Source organism: Phascolarctos cinereus, unplaced genomic scaffold (assembly GCF_003287225.1).
Source record: "Phascolarctos cinereus isolate Bilbo 61053 unplaced genomic scaffold, phaCin_HiC Scaffold_4;HRSCAF=312, whole genome shotgun sequence".
NCBI classification, from domain to species: Eukaryota; Metazoa; Chordata; class Mammalia; order Diprotodontia; family Phascolarctidae; genus Phascolarctos; species Phascolarctos cinereus.
Genome location: NW_027555847.1, coordinates 89,128,810 through 89,150,346, shown reverse-complemented (window position 1 = coordinate 89,150,346; position 21,537 = coordinate 89,128,810). Strand labels below are relative to the sequence as shown.

At 42.9% G+C, this 21,537-nt stretch overlaps 1 protein-coding gene and 1 long non-coding RNA gene across 2 annotated transcripts; one reads left to right on the top strand and one right to left on the bottom strand.

The window, feature by feature from the left end:
- Nucleotides 1-5,096: 5,096 nt before the first annotated feature.
- TMEM89 (transmembrane protein 89) lies at nt 5,097-6,134 on the bottom strand. The gene is made up of 2 exons (XM_020999258.1): nt 5,706-6,134; nt 5,097-5,325 (listed from the first exon to the last, which is right to left on the bottom strand). The coding sequence occupies exons 1-2, from the start codon at nt 6,132-6,134 to the stop codon at nt 5,113-5,115; spliced, it is 642 nt and encodes a 213-aa protein (XP_020854917.1). The 3' UTR covers nt 5,097-5,112.
- A 10,350-nt stretch (nt 6,135-16,484) lies between these two features.
- On the top strand, nt 16,485-18,433 carry LOC144456775 (uncharacterized). Its single transcript, XR_013485872.1, has 2 exons — nt 16,485-17,261; nt 17,923-18,433. It is a non-coding gene; the product is annotated as an uncharacterized LOC144456775 (long non-coding RNA).
- The last annotated feature ends 3,104 nt before the right edge of the window (nt 18,434-21,537 follow it).

Below are 21,537 nucleotides of genomic sequence, written 5' to 3'. Positions count from 1 at the left end.
ACAATCCTAGTAGTGGCATGCATGGTTTTATAGTCTTTTGGTCATAGTTCCAAATTGCTCTTCAGAATGGTTATCAGCATACAACTTCACCAACAATGCATTAATGTTTTAATTTTCCCACATCCCCTCCAATATTTGTCATTTTCCTTTTTTGTCATATTAGCCAATGTGATAGGTGTGTGGTTGTAGTTCAGAGTTGTTTTAATTTGCATTTCTCTAATCAATAGTGATTTAGAGCATTTTTTATATGACTATAGATAGCTTTGATAACTTTGAAAACTACCTGTTCACATCCTTTGACTATCAATTGAGGAATGGCTCTTAGTTCTATAAATTTGACTCATTTTTCTATATATTTGAGAAATTAGGTCTTTACCAATTTTTTTCACAAAAAAATGATTACCAAATATGTTTTCTCCATCCTATTTTCCCCATTTATCTTACTCTCTTTCCTTTCATCCTGATCATTCTCAAAAGTGTTTTGCTTCTGATTTTTACCTTCCCCAATCTGTCTTCCCTTCGATCAATGCCCCCTTTTCTTATACCCCTTCCCCTCCTACTTTCCTGTACAGTAAGATAAATTTCTACAGCCAATTGAGTGTGTATGTTATTCCCTCTTTGAGGCAATTCCAATGAGAGTTAAGTTCACATGCCTTCCACCTTCCTTTCCCCCATCTTCCCCTCCACTGTAAAATTTCTTTCAGGATAATTTACCCCATTCTACTTTTCCCTTTCCCCTTCTCCCAGTGCATTCTTCTTTCTCACTCCTTAATTTTTTTTTTTTAGATAATCACCCCATCATATTCAACTCACACCTGTGTTTTCTGTCTATATATACTCCTTCTAACTGCCCTAATAATGAGAAAGTTTTTAGGAGTTACAAGTATCATTTTCCCATGTAGGAATATAAATAGTTTAACCATATTGAATCCCTTATGATTTCTCTTTCTGTTTACCTTTTTATGCTTCTTTTGAGTCTTGTATGTGAAAGTCAAAATTTCTATTCAGCTCTAGTCTTTTCATCAGCAGAGTTTGAAAGTCTTCTATTTTATTGAATATCCATTTTTTCCCCTGAAGGATTATACTCAGTTTTGCTAAATGAGTGACTCTTGGTTGTAATCCTAGCTCCTTTGCCCTCTGGAATATCATATTACAAGTCCTCCAATCCTTTAATGTGGAAATTGCTAAATCTTGTGTTATCCTACTGTAGCTCCACAATATTTGAATTATTTCTTTTTGGCTTCTTGTAATATTTTCTCCTTGACCTGGGAGCTCTGAAATTTAGTTCTAATATTCCTGAGAGTTTTTGTTTTAGGTCTCTTTCAGAAGGTGATCAGTGGATTCTTTCAATTTCTATTTTATCTTCTGATTTTGGAATATCAGGGTAGTTTTCATTGATAATTTCTCGAAAGATGATGTCTAGTCTCTTTTCTTTTTATTATGGCTTTCAAGTAGTTCTGTAATTCTTAAATTATCTCTCCTTGATCTATTTTCCAGGTCAGTTGTTTTTCCAATGAGATATTTCATATTGCTTTCTATTTTTTCATTCTTTTGGCTTTGCTTTATTGTTTCTTGATTTCTTATAAAGTCATTAGCTTCCACTTGCTCAATTCTAATTTTTAAGGAATTATTTTCTTCAGGGAGCTTTTGTGTCTTCTTTTCCATTTGGCCAACTCTACTTTTTAAGGAGTTCTTTTCTTCAGTGGAGTTTTATACCCCTTTTTCCATTTGGCCAATTCTGCTTTTCAAGGCATTCTTCTCTTCATTGGATTTTTTGCCTCCTTTATCATTTGGCCTATTCTGGTTTTTAGGGTTGTTGTTTTTTTCTTAAAGGTTGTTTTCTTCAGTATTTTTTTTTGTGCCTCCTTTACCAAGCTGTTGACTCTTTTTTCATGATTTTCTTGCATCACTCTAATTTCTCTTCCCAAATTTTTCCTCTACCTCCTTTTTGAGCTCTTCCATGGCCTGAGGCCAATTCATACCTTTCTTTGAGGCTTTGGATGTAGGAGTTTTGACTTTATTATTTTCTTCTGAGTTTGTGTTCTGATCTTCCCTGTCACCATAGTAACTTTCTTTTTCTATCAGAACCTTTTTTTTGCTGTTTGCTCATTTTCCAGCCTATTTCTTGACTTTTAACTCTATGCTAAAGTAAGGCTCTGCTTCTGGAGTAGAGAAGGCATTGTCCTGAGCTTCAGATATTTTGTGCGGTTGTTTTCAGAGGTAATTATGGGGACCCGTAAGTTTTCTCTTTTTCCAAGGTGGTATGTGTTCACTATTCTCCTGTACTGTACACTGGTCTGTGAGCAACCATAAGCACCCTTTTCTGCCCTGGAACGGTGACCAGGGTCTCCCCTCCCCTGTGTCCCCAAGATCTGGTGTGCTAGTACTCCTCCATGCCCTGGGACTGAGACTCAGGATTTCAACCCAGATCCAAGTATAGGCAACGCAACAGAGTCCTGCCCCTGGTACCAGCAAAGAGACCCCTGTAATCTCCTTCCAATCGTTGTCCAACCCCCTTGCCATCTGTGGGCTGAGAACTCTGGAAACCATCACTGCTGCCAGTGATTCAGTCACCCCATGGGCCCGCCCTCGGTTTGCTGGGGCCCAGGTCTGTGCTGGACTGAGTTCCACTCTCACCCTGGTGCAACAAACCTTTCCTGCTGACCTTCTAAGTTGTCTTGGGCTTGGAAAATTGTTTCTCCCCATCCTTTTGTGGGTTCTGCCACTCCAGGATTTGTTTTGAGACATTATTTAAAGGTATTTGAAGTGGTTAGGGGAGAGCTCAGGCAAGTCTCTGCCTTTTCTCCACCATCTTGGCTTCACTTCCTGATTCTTTTACACATAACCTATATTCTGATGCTCCAAGGAAAAGCCTAGATGGTAGAATGAGGGATGCATGAGAAGTTCTCCCACCCAAGATTGAACCTCATCCCTGTACACCCAGAGTTTTGGTTCTGTACCATGGGTTTACACACACATGTACGATAAGGTCATTCCCCTACGTAAAGATCTTCAGTGGCTATTTCCTGCCAAATGAAGTTCAAACTTCTTAGCACTCCACAATCTGGTTCCAACTAATCCTTTCAACATTATCTCCTATTTCTTCCCTCCATTCACTCCAAACTCCACTCAGATTGTACTGCTATCTGCCCCTGAATATGCCATCTGTTTTGGAGCTCTGTGCGGCTTTCTAGGGCTTAGGAGGCCCCCACCTTCCTCTTTTCCTCGGCTGTATCTCTATCTAGGGAAGTGCTGAACAGTTCTCCAGCCATTTGTTAAACTCACGTGTGAATACGGAATCAACTGGTGCAACAAATCAGGGCTTGATTCATTGTTTTGTTAATTGTCTAGAATTAAGAAAGTGTTGGGGAAAATGTTAGTAATGTAGAGTAAACTTACAAGTGTATTCCAAGTACATTTTGGGGCAGGATCCCTGTTGTTAGACATTTACCAGTACGCCAGCTGTCTCTATCTATCCTCTTCAAGCCCGGCTCAGGTTTTACCTTCTCCAGGAAGTCTTCTTATCTGATCTCTGGCCAATATATTGGAATTCTCTCATAGCATTCTTTTTTGTTGTTCTAGATCTATGATTTCATAAATGTAAGGAATCTCCAGAGTGAAAGTTACCCCCAACCAATCCAGAACTCATCTCTATTTATAGTCTTAGAGAACGGAGTTAACTGCTTGGAGCAATAAGAGATTGAATGATCTGACTGTGGTCACACGGTTAGGTGTCTGAGTCGGGACTTGAACTCTGCACTTTCTGACTCCAAAACTGTCCTTTTATCCACTGGCCATACTGTCTTTCATGATAATAATAGTAAGCATTTATACAGCACTTTAAGGATTACAAAATGCTCTCTGTATGTTAACTGATTTGATCTTCACAACAAACCTAGTGGCAACTAGGTGGTCCAGTGGGTGGAGCATTGGTCCAGGAGTCTGAAAGACATGAGTTCAAATTCAGCCTCAGCCACTTCTGAACTATGTGACCTGGGGCAAGTCACTTAACCTCTTTCAGCTTCAGTTTCCTCAAATGGGGATAATAATAGCACCTATCTCCCCAGGCTGTGATGAGGCTCAATGAGATATGTGTAAAGCGCTTTGCCCAGTGCCTGACGCATAGTAGGCACTTAATAAATGCTTGTTTACTTCCCAGACAATGTTATTATCCTCATTTTACCCATGAGGAAACTGAGGCTGAAGGTGGTTAAGTGATTGTATGAGACAAGATTTCAACTCAGATCTCCCCAACTCCAAGTCCCGTACCACCAGTATTTTCATGCACTTACCAAGCATTATTGGATATTTCATAGTGTTGTGTGGTTGTCAGTATTTATGTCTTGGTGCCTGCTAGACTGAATTCCATGATGACAGGGGCTATGTCTTACATAGCTCTCACATCTCTTCCATCTTTAGCATGAATTTCTATATAGATACACTAGTTACTTGCTACAAAAATGGGAAGTTTCAGGGATCAAGACCTGTTCTGCCTATAAAAAGTGCCTTCTTCCCTTCTCTGTTCCCTTCCTGCCCTGCCCCCCACCCCTACCCCCAGCCCAGATCCTGAGCTCTAATTTTTCCTTGCTCTCTCCAGGCTCAAAGAGCAGGGTAGAAGGAGGGAAAGCGGTTGGGGAGGAGGGATGGGAAGATTACTGAGATGATAGGAGTTTCAGATGAAGGAGGGAGGGCCCTAAAGACAGACAGACATCAGAAGCAGGCCAATTAGTTGGGGCCAGGCCAGAGAGGGGATGGGTTAATAAATGCTTGTTTCGGGGCAGCTAGGTGGCACAGTGGATAGAGCACTGTCTGTGAAGTCAGGAGGATCTGAGTTCAAATCCAGCCTCAGACCAAACAATTGATACTTACTAGCTTTGTGACCCTGGGCAAGTCACTTAACCCCAACTGCCTAAAAATAAAATAAAATAAAATAAATAAAAAATAAAATAAATGCTTGTTTCCCCAACGCTGGGATGGAAGGGATTACTCTGGAACCTGAGACTCCTGGAGGTCTTTTAAAAGGGAAAAGCAGGCCTCCTGAGAGAGCCTGCTGAGCTTGCAGCTCTTGGCTGGGAGGGACAGTAAGTACAAAGGGAGGCAGGAGACCAGGGGTTACGCTCTATAGGCAGAGGGGCCCTTTATTTGGTTGGCAGAGGCTGAGGAGGGGGACTGGTTTGCCTGCTGCCGAAGGTGGCCCTCGATGTGGTTTAGGACAGCATCCAGCATATGCAGTACATTGCAGAGCAGGGCATGGTCGGAAGGCGGTGAGCCCGACTTCGGGGGCAAAAGGAGCTCTGGTGGCACAATCGACTGTTCTCGGGTGGTCTGGAGGGGGGAGAAATGGGAGGGTCAGAAAAGAGAAAGGCCGACAGATGGAGGAGTCATGGGGGAGAGAGGAGAGTTAAGGGATCTGTGGATGGAAAGCACCTTGGAGACCATCTAATCCAATGCCTTTATTTTACAGATGAGGAAACTGAGGCTTATAAAGGTTAAGTAGCTCATAGTCACATGGCTAGTTAGCGCCAGAAGTAGGATTTGAACTCAGATCTTTCTGACTCCAAGTCCAGTACTCTCTCCACTTCGCTGCTCTAAGACAACTAAGGGGTGTGTGAAACGGACAGAGCAGGAAAAAAGATTCAAGTGATGGGTTGGGAGTGGGAGAAAAGCAGAGTCATGGGGGGAGCCAGGATCTTACCCACACTCACCAGGATTCGGGAGAAGATGATTTGGCGTCTTTGGTAGACAAAGTGGGTAGCCACTATCAACACAGTGACTGTGACAGCCGTCAGGGGGTAGATACTGCCCATGGTGCTCAGGCCCATCCATCGGCCAGGGCAGGCCATGCCCCCCCCACAGCTCACCAGACCTGGTGGCTGGCATCCCCAGGGCTGCAAGTCCAGCCCCACCTGGTACCAGACAGGCCGGCTCAAAGCCTGGCTTGGGGGTGGCACCCACAGGGTCAGCAGTAGGAACAGGAGCAGACATAGAGGCCCAGACCCCATCACCAACAATGCCCTATACCCTAGCCCTCCCAGCCCTCCCCTTAGAACCCTCTGCCCATCACCTAGCAACAGGCAAACATCCCCTCCCCCTCCCCTTCCCCATCCTCTCTCAGCATCTATGACCTTAGCCATCTTGTCCAAAGACCACTTGAGAAGAATCGTGATAAATCCCCTTTCCCTAGTGCTCCAAAGCTCTCTTCGTCACAGTCCTGTGAGGTGAGTCATGAAAGTATTAGTAACCCCATTTTACAGATGAGGAGACTGAGGACCAAGGTGCAGTGATCCAGGGGATGGAATCTCCGGCCGCTGCACCAACCTGCTGAGAAGCTTCTCCATGTGTTCTGATCTAAATTTCTCTCACTATCACCTTGTTATGTCCTCAGTTGCTCAAAGAATGACCCTTCCCATGGTTAGACAATTCCCTTCCCCATTAGCTAATGTCCAGGGAAATCCCCCAATGACTATTCTCCAACCTCCACTGCCTCCCCAGAGGCTCCCTCAGCCCTTCCCACTGACTGCTACCCCAGGTCACCCTTTCTGTTGACCACCCCTCCGTCATGAATCAACCCCCTTCCTGACTATTTTACTGGCCTCTTGCCAGAATCTGTTTGCATAGCCCCCCAGTTAACCATTTCCCTGCCCACTAAATGTTCCAGTGGCCCTCTACTGTGGATCGCTTTTCCAACCAATCCCCCCCCACTGACCTTCCTCTATCCTCCCACAAACCATTTCCATAACTGTAATGGACACATTAAGTCCATTGCTAGACTTAATCTCAAAGGTCTCTTTCAGCTCTAAGTCCGTCGTTCCAATGATCCTAAGTAGAAGTCGATGCCAAACAGGGTCAGACCCCAGAGCCACCACCGCCTTTACTCCCTACTTCATCCTGAGCCAAGAGAATGTGGACACACCCCAACAAGACCCCTGGGCTTCTTTCATATTCCCCGGTCAGCGACAATGCTGTTTGTCCATGTCCCTGAAACACTAACCTCCAACACAAAAACTCCACAGGGTCACAGGTCACTAGGGACACAAGGGAAGACTCCAGGGCATGAGTCTGAGTATCCAGGGGCCAGGAGAGACACCCTGGTCCCCAGCACCTTGTGGCGGCACCAAAGAGGACATAGGTGGTCATTCTCTAGCATTAATCAATCAATCAACGAGTACTTAAACAGTTAGATACCTGTTCTGTTCCAGGCACTGAGCTAGGCACTGGGGTGCAAATACCAAGGAGCTTATATTATAATGAGAGAGACAGAGGAGGAACTGCGTTGGCCTTGGACTAAGGAGTGGTCTAATGATTTTCACCACTTGGAGGCAGCAAGGAGCAAGGAAAAGAGCCCTATTCTTGGAATCAGAGGATGTGGGTGTGAATCCTACTTAGGTCACTTATTAGCTGTATGACCTTGGACAATTCCCTTCCCCTCTAGACCAGCTTCTTCCTCTGTAAAACTGGGGTCAGGAATGGAGTGGCTGGGTTGGATTCGGTGGGTTCTAAGTTCTCTCCCAGGTCTGATGGTCTTTTGCCAATTGATACCCTGAACAGGAACAGTTTTGGTGGTAATGGTAGAAAACTCCATGACCGGCTTAGAGAGCTGAAATCCCAACCCAGAACAGCAAGAGATCTCCAAGCCCATGGACTGGTTGCAGGGGAATGGATCCTGGAGTGAGCTCCAGAATGAGTTATTTCCTTCCAAGAAGTAGGGCTCCTTCTTCACAGAAGTGACATAAAGGAAGGAGAAATTAGGGAATGGATCTGCCAGAGGTGCAGAGTGTGGGTGAGGTGAGGGAGGAGTGGGAAAAGATAGAGAGCTCCTAGGGGAGACTGCATGAGGAAAGACACAGAACCCAGTGTTCTAGCCATGGTGCTGCTGTTGTTCAGCCATCTCAGTCCTGTCCAACTCTTTGGGACCCCATCTGGGGCTTTCTTGGCAAAGATGTTAGACTGGTTTGCCATTTCCTTCTCTAGCTCATTTTACAGATGAGGAAACTGAGGCAAATAGGGTTAAGGGACCTGTCCAGGGTCACACAGCTAGTAAGTGTCTGAGACTGGATTTGAAATCAATCTACACACAGTAGGGTTTTAATAGATATTTGTTGGTCAAATGAATGAATGACCTTAGTAAGGAAGTCTACAGAGTTCTGGATGTCAGTTCAACATGGTTTAATAGAGTACAGTTGATAAGGACTTCACGTCAGGGATTAAGAACTTACTCAAGGCTGGAAAAGGAGCTCCAGGGTGAGGCCTCAGGAATCTAGAGAGACACGAGGAGCCTCTGATATTTCCTATATATTTCCTAGTTGTCAGTGAGTAGGGACTGGGGGGGGGGCAATGGAATTCTAGGGCTTACTTAGCTCAGAGGGGGGCACTTTGGGTTGGGTACATAGGAAATCTGTGATATAGGCAGGGGTATGAAGGTAAATGTTTAGCACCCAGCTCCCCAGGGGGAAAAAAATCATATATAGGACACACTTTTTTTTGGAGGCAATCAGGATTAAGTGACTTGACCAGGATCACAAAGCTAGTAAGTGTCCAGACTTTGGATTTGAACTCAAGTTCTCCTGACTCCAGGGTGGGTGCTCTATCTTCTGTGGTGCCTAGCTGCCTCTAGAACAGAATGGCCTTTCAAGTTTGATCTGCATTATTCACATTCTCTCCACTTTGTTAAGTCTCGACGATCAACAACACAATAAATCCAGCTCTCATTTGTAAAAACTGCCCATTTCCAAGGGGTAAATGTTCACACTGAAGACTTAAGAGTAGGCTTTGCAGAGCTGGCTTCAGCACACCCCAGGATATAAGGGTATTAGAGGTCTGGAACTCAAGGGACTCCTGTAGCCAACGAAAATTCTTTCTTAACTAAAGGGTCAAAATAAAATGTAGATGTGACTCTATTGCTGTATGATCCTCCGGCTCTCCCTCCTCAGATTCTCCTCGCCTTTTGCCTAAAGATCTCCTTTGCATTTAACCTTTTCTCCTTTATATCATCACTTTGTGTTCATGTTTCCTTTCTCCCCTCAAACTGCAAAGCTTCTTTAAGCAGGGCTTGCGTGGCATTTCAATAGCCCCAGCAACAAGCATGAATGAAGCCCTAAACATACTAGATATTTGATTAAAGGTTAATTGACTTCAACAATTTAAAAATACCTGCTACTGTAATTTGGAACAATATCCCATAGTCACTAAGCTGTATATACCCTTTGATCCAGTGATATCATCATCAGATCTATACCTCAAAGAGACCAAAGACAGAGGAAAAGTATCCACATGTACAAAAATATTTATAGCAGCTTTATTTGTGGAGGCAAAGAATTAGAAACTGAAGGTGTCCACCAACTAGGAAATACCTAAATAAACAACGGCGTATGAATGTAATGGAATACTATTGTGCCATAAGAAATGATGCAGGGGAGAGTTTCAGAAGGAAGGAAGACTTGTATGAACTGATTACAGAGTGAAGTGCACAGAACCAGAACAATTTACCCAATAACAACAATAGGGTAAAGACAAAGAACTCTGAAAAACCTAAGAACTCTGATCAATGCAAAGACAAACCATGACTTCAAAGGACTCATAATGAGCTATGCCATCCATCTCCTGACAGAGATGTGACAGACTCACTGTACAGAGTGAGATATACATTTTGGGGCATGAGTAACGTATGGGTTTGTTTTGCTTGACTATGTATATTGGTCACAAGGATTTTATTTTTCTTTTCAATGTGAGTGGGTGATTGGTAGGGAGAGAAAATAAAGGTTTGTTCATTGAAAAATACAATTTAAAAAAAATACCTCCTGTGTGCAGAGAACAGTTAAACTGAATGACTGCCCATATAACATACATGAGGTACTATGCATTAATTAGTAGATTTTTGTGAAGTGGGGATATGACAGCAGCATCCTGACACTGCTGCTAATGGAATCCCTGAATCCTTCTTCCTGCTCTATTTCTCAGACCCCAGCATCCCCATGGAAACTTCCTTTCCCTATGGAAGTCCTCCCTATCCTTGGACTGACCCATAAGTAATTATCTCCATTTTTCTCCCTCACTATCCAGAAGGGGCAAGGCAAGTCTTGTCCTCAGTCTCCTTGGCCCCCTTCTCCCATTGGTGAGCTTCTCCTTGAATCTCTATTTGGAAGAAAGATCTTTATACTTATCCTAAATTTAAAAGTAAGCAAATGTAAGTTAAATAAAAAGTTTTCATTTGCTGTGTAAAAAATAATAAATTAAATTAAATCAGGCACCCTTTATTCCCCAGCCTTCATCACCATGCCCCCCAGATGGCTACCTTCTCCCCACACACTCACACATAGACCAGCTCTCCGTAGTGTGTTATTTTCTCTCATTAAAATATAAGCTCCTTGAGAGGAGTTTCTGTTTTTCTTTTTGATTGTATTTATATCTTCAGCACTTAGCACATTGCCTGGCGCATAGAAAGCACTTCATAAAAGCTTTTTGACTTGACCTCACCTGCAACCTCTGCCTCTCTGCAGATGTTCTCTGATCCCCAAGGCCGGCAGATTCCCCCAGGACTATGATCAGGCTCCCCTACCCTAACCCCCTTTCTGGAATTTTAGGCCTCTCAAGAAGAGGACTCAAGGAAGAAAAGGAAGAAAGGAAAGAGAAACCTGGGATTCCAGGTTCGGAATGTAGGTGAAACAGACTTGAGATAGAATCCTTGGGACATGAGAGGCAAGGAGGCATTAGGGAAATTTAGGAGGTACTTGAGAATGGAGGGGAAAGAAAAAAGCAGATTTTGGCTCAGCACAAGGAAAAGTTTCCTAATGATTAGACCCATCCCAAAGTGGAATGGGCTGCCTCCAGAGCTCTGCTTTCCTGAAGGTCTTTAACTGTGGAAGTTGGAGAAGGGACTTCCGTTACCAGGTCCTAAATTAATTACCTGAGGTCCCTTCTAGCTCTGAGATTCTGTGTTTTTGCTTTAAAGCCCAATTCAAAAGCCAACTCCTCCAGGAAGCCTCTCTGATCTCCTCCCTAAGAACTCCATAGCACCAGTCTGGTTTAGTTACCATACAGCATTATGTATTATTATTATTATTATTATTATTATTATTATTATTATTATTATTACCTGTGTTTCTTATTCCACCTTTCCTCTAATATTAGATGGTAAGCTCCCTTAGGATTGAGACTGTGACTTATCTAAGCCTTGCCTAACAGCTGTTTGAACCCCAAAGGTGAGGGACACCGAGCTGAGGACTTCATGGAGAGTAGTTCAGAGACTGGGACTCATCTTGTTCTCCAAGAAGTCGAGCAATATAGAAAACAGAAGTGCTGGTGTGGGCCTGGGGCTGCAGTGGCCACCAGAAAGGGACATGTAAGGAGATGCAAGCTCTCTTCCAGGCCACAGGAGGAAAAAGGACAAGATGAAAGACAGCCAGCCAAGGGAGGCATGGATACTCTGATGGACAGCGGCCTGTTTGAAACTGAATTAATCTCGTTCCTCCGCTCCCCTTTTGGCTGGATGTCACTGGCATCCTTTCTAAGCCTTGTTCTTTTATTCTGTTCTAAGCCGTGTCTCATTCATCTAATTTTTAAATATCTGTGGATGACACTGATGTGTATTTCCTTGTGTCCATCGGTTTTCTGCAGGAACCGGGAGTGCATAGCCCTGGAAGCCCGGCACAAAGACAGTGAGTAGGGCTGGGATCACGACCACCAGCCTGCAGGTAGAGAATTTCTCTGTCTCTTTCTCTCTGTCACTGAATGTCTCAGTCTCTGTCTATCTCTCCCTCTCTCTCTCTCTCTCTCTCTCTCTCTCTCTCTCTCTCTCTCTCTCTCTCTCATACACACATATACACTCACACACACGGCATAATCACAATCCATTCATATGTTTCATAACTAAACTCCCAAGGTCAGTGTTAAGTTAAAAGGATTCTCCCAGGACTTTTTTCTATCTGCCACTGGCCTCAGTCCACAAACCCAATCTGGTGACAGGATCACTAGAAGCAGCAGGGGGACCCTGGAATTAAATCCTTCCTCCTCCAAGTGAGAAGAAAGGCAAGAGGAAAGACTGGAGGAGAAGGTCCTCCCTCCAGGTTGACCTCTGCTTGCGTGGTCTTGGAAGCTTTCAGTCCCGCCCCCTTACTGTTTAGGAGGGGCAAGTGAGGTGAGCACAGACCCTGTCAGCTCCACAGTGAAACCTAGCATTATCACTTGCATTTTTCCCAGCAAAGAGCGTTGCATAATAGGTAGGTAATAAATGTTGGTGAATGAATGAAATGCATGATTTCCCAAGGGAGGAAGGTGGTCATCCGAGCTATGACATATCAGTCTGGAGGAGCCAAGTCTTTGGGTCCAACTGCTGGCAAATGGGGGTGAGGAGTGCCCAAAGTGGGGAAGGGGAAGGGCAAAGGTGCAGCTCTCACAGAGAGAAGCAGAAAGTGTATGTTGGAATATCAGGGATAAAGGGCTTCCCCCTGTGATGTCAAGAAATGGAATAGCCCCTTCTGTGAACAGTGTCAAAGGGAATTATTTCTTTTTCATGGGGTAGGCCCTAAGAGATCCAAGGGGACCTTAGAATGTGGACTATCAGAGCTAGGGGTGGGAGGTGGGGGAGGGCCTTTAGAACAGAAAGTCAAAATTAGAGGAGTCTTTAGAATGTAGAATGTTATGCCTGGAAGAAGCCTGAGAGTTCATTCACTCCGTCTCTCTCCTTTTAAAATGAAAAAGTGAGGCCCAGAGAGGGGGATAGCTTGCCTATCCATATAGGAAGTGGAAGAGTATTCACTCAAACCCTATCCTCGGACTTGGGGTTCTTTCCACTACAGCTCTTTAAGGTTTATTTAACTTTTGCCTAACAACAGGCAGTTGTCACCAGTTTTGTTCATTATCAGATTTGTGGTTTCACCTGAGTTCCTGGTGAGAGCCAGGAAACTTCTCTACCAACTCCGTTCTTAAGACTTGCCTGTGAGGGACAGCTAGGTGGCACAGTGCATAGACCTGAGTTCAAATCCGGCCTCAGACACATAACACTTACTAGCTGTGCGACCCTGGGGAGTCACTTAGCCAAGAAAAAAAAAAAAGACTTGCCTGTGGTAAGGAGACATGAAGCACCAGGGTCAGCTCTCTATGCACTGAATCATGCTACCTTTCAGTGCAAGTATTATTGTCCCTATTTGAGTAATGGAAACTGATACAAATCCACCTCAGATGCTTACTAGCTGTGTGACCCGGGGCAAATCACTTCACTGTATTTGCCTGTTTCCTCCTCTGTAAAATGAGCGGGAGACAGAAATGGCAAACCACTCCAGTATCTTTGTCAAGAAAACCCCAGATGGGTTCACAAAGAGTCAGACACAACTGAAACAATTCAACAACAAAAATAGGATTGGAATCCAGGTCCTTTCACTCCAAATCTAGTAACAGCCCTTCAAATAACTGAAGACAGCTATTATGTCTCACCCTGCCCCGCCCCATTACCAAGTCTTGCGTTCCCCAGAATAAATCTGTCCCGTTCCTTTAACAGTTTCTAGGGTATATTCTCCACTCCTCTCACCATGCTTTCTTCTGAACACACTCCAGCTTGTCTATGTCCTACCTAAAATGCGGTGTCCAGAGCTGAATACAGCACTACAAATAGGGTCCAGCCAGGACAGAGTATCAAAGAGCTATTCATTACGTGTCTTGTTCTGGACACTCTAATTCCCTTCACACTATGTACGTGGGATGGAGTTACCTTTTCTGGCTGTGATGTCACACCATTCATTCATATTGAGCGTTCAACCTAGACCATCTTCACAGAAACTATTTTCAATTACAACTCTTTCATCCTGTATTTCAGTTGATTTTTTTGAACCTGAATGTAAATCTCAATATTTGTTCATATTAAATTTTATCTCATTCAACTTGTCCCATGGTTCTAGCCTTTCAAATAATTTTGGATTCTGACTCGGCAATCCATATTAGCTAACATTTCAAGCTTCCTGTAATCTACAAATATGACAAGTATGACTTCTATGACTTTCCAAGTCATTGACAAAAAGGCCGAACTTCAAGGGTAGATCTCTGAGACACTCCACTAGAGTTATCCCTCCAAATTAGCATTGACTCATTAAACAACTACTTATGAGGACATTGGACCTTGACCAAAAGTGGTCAGTCAACCAATTCTTAATCAATACAACTGCACTCTCGTCTGGTCCATCTCTCTCCAGCTTGTCCACAATGATAGCAAAAGAGATTATCAAAAGCCAAAAGTGATAGAAGGAAGGAAAGACACCATCCTTAATAGGTAGTGATCTAAGATTCCACTGGCAATCTGGAGGTTTCCTGATCTGATGGGTTAAGACTAACCGACTTATAAGGAATTTATAATTTTGTATATTATAAACATATTATTATTTTATATTTTATTTTTATATCTATATAATATATTGATATAAATATGTAATATATTCATTTTTAATATATTTATATTCTATTTTATTATTTATATCATAAAGATAATAGAAATGAATTTCTAATTTTCATAGTAATCTATATGATATGTGGAATGAATATACTAATAATTTAGTTTTCTCAAGAGCTGCCTTTTCCAGCTTGGGAGTCAGACTCACAATGCAGCTTGAACTGGTCAATCAAACCTTGCCAAGGCTCACAATCACAGGCATCCTTGTGCCTGTGTATCTGAAGTGAACCGAATCAAAAACTGTAGAACTTGTTCCCGTCACAGAACTCTGGTCCTGTGGCCCATCAATTAACGGCCCGCAAGGACTTGAGCAGTATTGCTCCTGCAGGACTCCAGAATTGTTTTGGGGTTTTTTTGTGGGTTTTATGGGTAGCTTGTGGAAACTACTAAATAATTGTTTGTAATCCACCTTCCCCGATCCTTCCCGAGTTGTGATTGAAGTATACAACCTGTGCTTTTACTTCAGCAAAGAGAACATTCCTCACTCTGAAAATGATTAATTAAACTACCTGATCATTGGTACTCCTGTCTCCTAGGCCTGCTTTGTGCAGCTCCTAGCATTCTCAAGGTAGAGATCAGTAAAAATCCTGTTAACAGATCAAAGAATGGAAAAATGAACTTGGGCTGAGTTACCTAAGAGGACAATGCATTCAATGTGTGTAATGTACAAAATGAGGGAGGGAGAGTTCTAGCAAAAGAAATGTTATTCTCACTCAGAGGCCAGCAGTATTCTATAAAGTGTGAACTCTCTAGAGGCCTAGGGAATCATGTGAACTGAGGCAATGCAGAACTTTCACTCCATACCAGTTTAGCAAATTCATATTATTACCCAATACGGATATGGTAAAAAAAAATATTTTTAATTCAATTTTGGTTACTCATAAGCCTAGCCTAGATATTTCATAGGATGATAAACTGCAGGAAATCTAAGAGATCATCTAGTCAACCAGAAGCCGGAAAGGCACTGAATCTGAAGTCCTGAAACCTGAATTCAAATTCCTACTCTAGTACAGGGGTGGGAATTTGGAGCCTTGAAGCCAAGTGTGGCCCCCTAGGTCCTCAAGGGCTGCCCTTCGATTGAGTCCAAGTTTTGGGGGGGGGGTTGTTTGTTTGTTTTGGTTTTGGTTCTAGGCAATGGGGTTAAGTGAGTTGCCTAGGGTCACACAGCTAGTAAGTGTTGTGTCTGAGGTCCGATTTGAACTCAGGTCCTCCTGAATCCAAAGCCTGTGTCCATCCACTGCTGCCACCTAGCCATAATCACTGCACCACAAGTTTTACAGAACAAATACCCTTAATAAATGGATTTGTTTTGTAAAACTTGGATTCAGTCAAAAGGCCAAACCCAAGGACCTACGGGGCCACATGTGGCCTCGAGGCTGAAGGTTCCCCACCCCTGGTTTAGTATTTACTAGCTGTGGTCAAATTACTTCCCCACTCTGGGCCTTGGTTTCCTCATCTGTAAAATGGGAATAAAAATTCTTACACTACCCTTGTTCAAAGGAAAACTGTCAATAAACTTTATTTTCTTTTTAAATACAAACTTGACAAAGACCAACAATCATTTTGACACACAAAAAGAACAGAAAGAATACTGTATATGAAATTACGAAGCTTTGTTATACACAGCCTGGTGGGGGGTTTTAAAGTATAAACTAAATGGACACAGTTGCCCAAACTGGCTTGTCTGTGTCTCTCAGGGGATGGACGGGGGCTCCTGCTCTCTTCTACGGGCTCCATTAATTCTCTTTTTTTTTTTTTTGCCATCACTATCATTACTCCTCTTCCCGCAAATAACTCATCCTCCCTTGTACTAAGCATAAATACAAAACGGAACCAATACACACACCGGCCGTATCTGAGAAGATACAAGTCATTCACCATCTGCAAAGAGATGGGAAGTAGTGAAGGGAGGCGGGAGGAGCGGAATGCGCAGGCGTCGGTTTTTTTTTTTTTTGGTGGCTGCTTATGTCCTCCCCTTTGACGTCGGTGGCGGCAGCCGCTTCCGTTACCGGGTCGCTCTAGTGCGCAGGGTGGGGGGTGGAGTTGAAGAGCTGTCGCCATGGAGCTGGGGGCAGAGCCCGTGGGATGGGACAGGCGGCGGATCCGAGTCACGTGCGAGGAGGCCGAGCGCGTCTGGGCGCGTCCCGAGGCCGCGGAAGGAGAAAAGGTGCAACGCTTCCGGCCCGCCCAGCCTCGGAGGGTGTAGACGATGGGGCTGAAGCGGAACAGAGTATCGCTGCGCAAAACTTACTCACCTGGGCCTCCTGCAAGACGGATGAAACTTTTACATTTTGACGACAGTCTTAAATGTAGTTTTGGTGTAAAATGTTTTGGCTAAATCTTGATATCGGTATTCGGTCTATAGTGACATCTTGCAAAATGCGCAGTTGATGTTGGAATGCATCTGTTTTTAGCTTGGCCACTCTGTCAGAGGAAAATGTTTCTTCTGTGTAGGGCCAACAGAAAAGATAGGACCGCTGTGTGGCACTCAGAGTGGTCCTCTTGGAAGAGGATGTCATTCAATGAGCAAGAGGCAGTCACTGAGGATGCACATCCCACCAAGGGGCTAGAACGTGCACACAGATGCACAAGTATGAGATACCACAGCCTCTGGAACCAGAAGGAACTTGAGGCCACAGATCTGAGGCCTAGGCCCAAGTCCTATCCGTACCTGCAGGGTTTGAGCCCGGGTCTTCTGATTCCAGAAGCATTTGTCCCAACGTTACACCGCTATCCATACAGAATAATTTTGAGGGGAAGAAGAGTAGACTAACAACTGGAGATGGAAGGAAAGGCCTCTCGATGGAAGTGGCCGGCCCCTTGATTGGTATCCTTTTTTTTTTTTTGGTAAGGCAATTGGGGTTAAGTGACTTGCCCAGGGTCACACAGCTAGTTAAGTGTTACGTGTCTGAGGCCGCATTTGAACTCAGGTCCTCCTGAATCCAGGGCTGGTGCTCTATCCACTGTGCCACCTAGCTGCCCCTCTGCATCAGTTTATACAAGTTTTTCCAGGCTTCTTAGAACCCAAATCCATCCTTTGCCTCATTTTTTACAGCATAATACTCCATTACATTTATATACTGTAATTTGCTTAGTCAGTTCCCAATTCATCTGAATTCACTTTGTTTCCCATTCTTTGCTACAACAAAAAGTGCTATGAATGTTTTTGACATATGGATCTCTTCGCCTTTTCTCTCTTTGGGTCGTATGGCTGGTGGTGAAATCACTGGGTCCAAGGGTAAGTGCAGTTCAGTGACATCTGGGGTACAGTTCTACATTGTTTTTCAGAAAGACTGAAAACCAATTCAGTTCCAGCACTTGGGCATCATTAGTAATATTCTCCTGCAGCTCCTGCAACTACCACTTACTTTCCTTTTGTGATATCTTTGCCAGTCTAATCAGTACAAGGTAGAACCTCAGAGTTGTTTTAATTTGTATTTCTTGTCATTGTTTTGAAGCATTTTTTCTTAAGGTTGTTGAAAAACCAGATTTCTGCCCCTGAGAACTACCTATTTGTGGCTGACCATCTATCTACTGGTGAATGGCTTTTGTTTATATATTCACTGTATATCTCAGATATCATATCTTTATCAGAGAAGTTTACTGCAAAGATTTTTTTTCCAGTCAACTGTTTCCCGTCTACCTTTAACTACACTGATTTTGTAAAAAAAAAATTTTTATGTAAACATTCCTTGTCTTATCTCCTGTGATTTGTCTCTATCCTTTGATCAAGAACTCATCCACTAATCATAATTGTGAAAGATACCTCTTTTCCTGCCCCTCTAATTTGTTTATATGATCTTTTATATTTAGGTTTTTGTATCTCTTTGAAGCTGATTGTGACAAATGGTGTGAGATGCTGGTCTAAGTTCATTTTCTGCCAGATTGCTTTCCAGTTTTCCATCAACTTTTATTGAATAGCACGTGGTTGGAGTCCTTGTATTTATCAAAAACCATGCTACTATACCCCCCTTTCAAAAATAAATAACTCCTTGGTAATTTGATTGGCATGACATTGAACATATAAATTAATTTAGGTAGTACTATTATCATTTTTATTATATTGGCTTGGCCTCCCTATGATCATTAACATTTCTCTCATCACTTAAGTCTGTATTTATTTCCATAAAGCATTTTGTAATTGTTTTCATATAGTTCCTGTATGTACCTGGGTAGGTAGACTCCTAAGTGTTTTATGTTTTCTACAATTACTTTTAAATGTAGTTTCTTTTTTCTATCTCTTCTTGCTGGGTTTTGTTAGTAATATATAGAAAGGTAAAAGATTTCTGTGGGTTTATTTTATAACCTGTTACTTTACTGAAGTTTGTTTTTAGTTGAATCTCTGGGGTATTCAAAGTAAACCATATCATTAGCAAAAGGTCATAATTTTGTTTCCTCTTTGTCTAAGCTTAATCCCTCAATTTCCTTTTTTCTTATATTATTGTCATAGCTAATACTTCCAGAACTATATATCAATAGTTCTGACAAAGGACATTCATTGTCATGTCATCAATGCTTTACCCCTGACCTTACTGGAAAGGCACCTAGAATCTCTCCATTACAGATAATGCTAGCCCTTGGTTCTAGATAGAAACTATTCATTATATTGAAGAAGATCCATTTGTTCGTACACTTTTTCAGTGTTTTTTAATGAGTCTTTGTCAGAAGCTTTTTCTGCATTTATGCAATCTTTGGATTTTTCTTGTTTTGGTATTAACATGGTCTATTTTGTTTATAATTTTTCCTAATAGTGAACTAACCCTGCAAGTCAGCCATAGCGTATAATAATCTTTGTAAAACGTTGTGTTTTTTGCTAGTTTTATTCAATACTCTTATGTTGATATTCATTAGGGATACTGGTTGATAGTCCTATCCCCCCACCCCCCACTTAATCTATTTGTTTCATAGAAGGAATTCCACTTTGTAAATTTTAAAGTATTCAAGGAATGGGAGGTCTTCAGCCAATCCTCCTTTTATATGAGGAAACAGAGGCTCAGAAAGAGAAAGTGACTTGTCCAAAGTCATACAACTAGCTAGTGGCAGAGTCGTAATTTGAAAATATGTCCTCTGACTTCCATTCCAATGGTGTGCGTAAACTCTTTTTCCTTCATGAATAAAACCACTCTTGTGGCTTACTTAGACTTTGTTTGGAAGTTGGGGGAGGCGGGGCACAATGATGAAAGAGAAGAAAGCTGGAAGCGAATATCTGACTAATGTTTCCCTTCATAAAGGGAGCAACAGGGGAGAGGGGAAAAGTGATTAGAACTGGAGGCAGTAGATCTTGGAGTGCAATGCAGGCTCAGGATTCAAAAAAGAGCCAGAATCAGGAATGCCAGAGAGTAAGAGTAAAATCTCCTGAGGAGTAGAGTAAGTGTCCCGAGATAACATTATCAGCAAGGCCTATGAGGGCCTAGGACTTCAAACTTTAAAGGAAGTCAAGCCAAAGCCTGGCTGGAAAGAGATCACAGAATCATGGAGTGTTCAGAGTTAAAAATCAACTGAGAAATCATCTTGGGCCAGACCAACCCTCTCATTTTACTAATGAAAAAACTAAGACCCAAGGAAGGTAAGTGACTTTGTCCAAGGTCACAGTGTCTGAGGAGGTAACCACACCCAGGTCTCGACTCAACCCAGTGCTCCTTGAAAGAGGTTTATCAACCAGGAAAGTATGTCTGCCATTAATGAGCTAATCTGGAGTGGGTATCCAGAAAAAATCATATTTCTTAAACTCCTATTTCTAGAGCACTTTTCTCACAAAATTCCTGTGAGGTAGGGCTTACTGTTCTCATTCGGCTCAATTACAGATACTGGAGTGGTCCCTGCCATCAAGGAACTGACATTCTACTGAAGGAACAGAATATGAAAATAGATGTTAGATAAATGAAATGCAAGGCAATTTGAAAAGAGAGAGATGGAGAGGCAAAGAGACACAGAAAGCATAACAACTGAAGGCTTCCCATAGGACCAGACCCCTAAACTGAGTGCACCTAGAGGGAAGCTAAGGATTCTATTACTTGGCAGTGAGGACGAAGGGCATTCCAAACATGGGCTTTTAAGCCTGTATGAAGGCACAGAGATACGAGAAGGAGCACTGATTTAGGGAAACAACTAGGCCAGAGTGACTGATAAGGTGAATGCACGCTAGGCAGAAATATGAAACAAAGGAGGAAAGGTAGTTTGCAGCTAAAATATGTAAGGCTCTGAGTACCAGCCTAGTGAGTTCTTGTTTTGTCATAAAAAGAATGGAGATGAAAGAAAATTTTTGAATAAAAGAGTGACAGGATCAGACTTGTGTCTTGGGATTATATTTTGGCAGCTATGTGGAGGATGGCTTGGAGACGGGGGAAAAAATGGATACAAGGAGACCAATGTAATGGTTCCAGTGAGAGGTAATGAGGACCAGAATTGGGGTCGAAACTGAGAGGCTGTGGCAGCCCAAATGATGAGATCTAGCAACCAACTGACTCTGAAGGGCAGTGAGGGAGAGAAAAGGGCCAAAGGTATCTCCAAGGTTATGAGCATGGGTCTAGCAGGATGGTGGTGCCCTCTACAGAAAAACCACTTTTATAAGAGTATACTTCCCCCCCCCAAAAAAAGTACACATTTCATTTTGGATGTATTCACCTTAAGAAGACAACAGGCTATGAAGCTGATGATGTGGAACTAGAGTTCTGGACAGAAAGGAGGGCTGGACAGGTCATCTGTAAAGATCAGTGAACCTGTGGGATGGATGAGATTACCAACACAGAGGATATAGACCAAAGAAAAGAGCCCAAGACAGACAACTTTACACTGAGTAGGCAGGTGAAAGGACAGTGATGGAAACTGAGAAACAGGTGATGACCTAATAATAAACTAAGAAGCTGTGCAAACAGCCTCAGAGAGGCCCAGTGATTTGCCCAAACTCACACAGGTCGTAAGTGGTGGGGCTGAGGCGGAACTCAGGTTCTCAGAATCCAGATCCAGGGCTGTTTCCACTACCATTCAAAGCTGCTCCCTTGAGCTCTGTGCACTGACAGTTCTGAGCTTTGTTCTTTCAAAGTGTGGTTTCTAGATAAAGTCCTTTTTCTTCCTTGCTACTAATGTTCTTTTTTAAAAAAAAT

Bases quoted from the DNA above. Each gene is read 5' to 3' on its own strand.
- TMEM89 (XM_020999258.1), bottom strand. From the start codon at position 6,134: ATGGCTAAGGTCATAGATGCTGAGAGAGGATGGGGAAGGGGAGGGGGA. The intron at 5,326-5,705 runs GTGAGTGTGGGT...TCCCCCCTCCAG, and splicing joins TCATCTTCTCCCGAATCCTG to ACCACCCGAGAACAGTCGAT.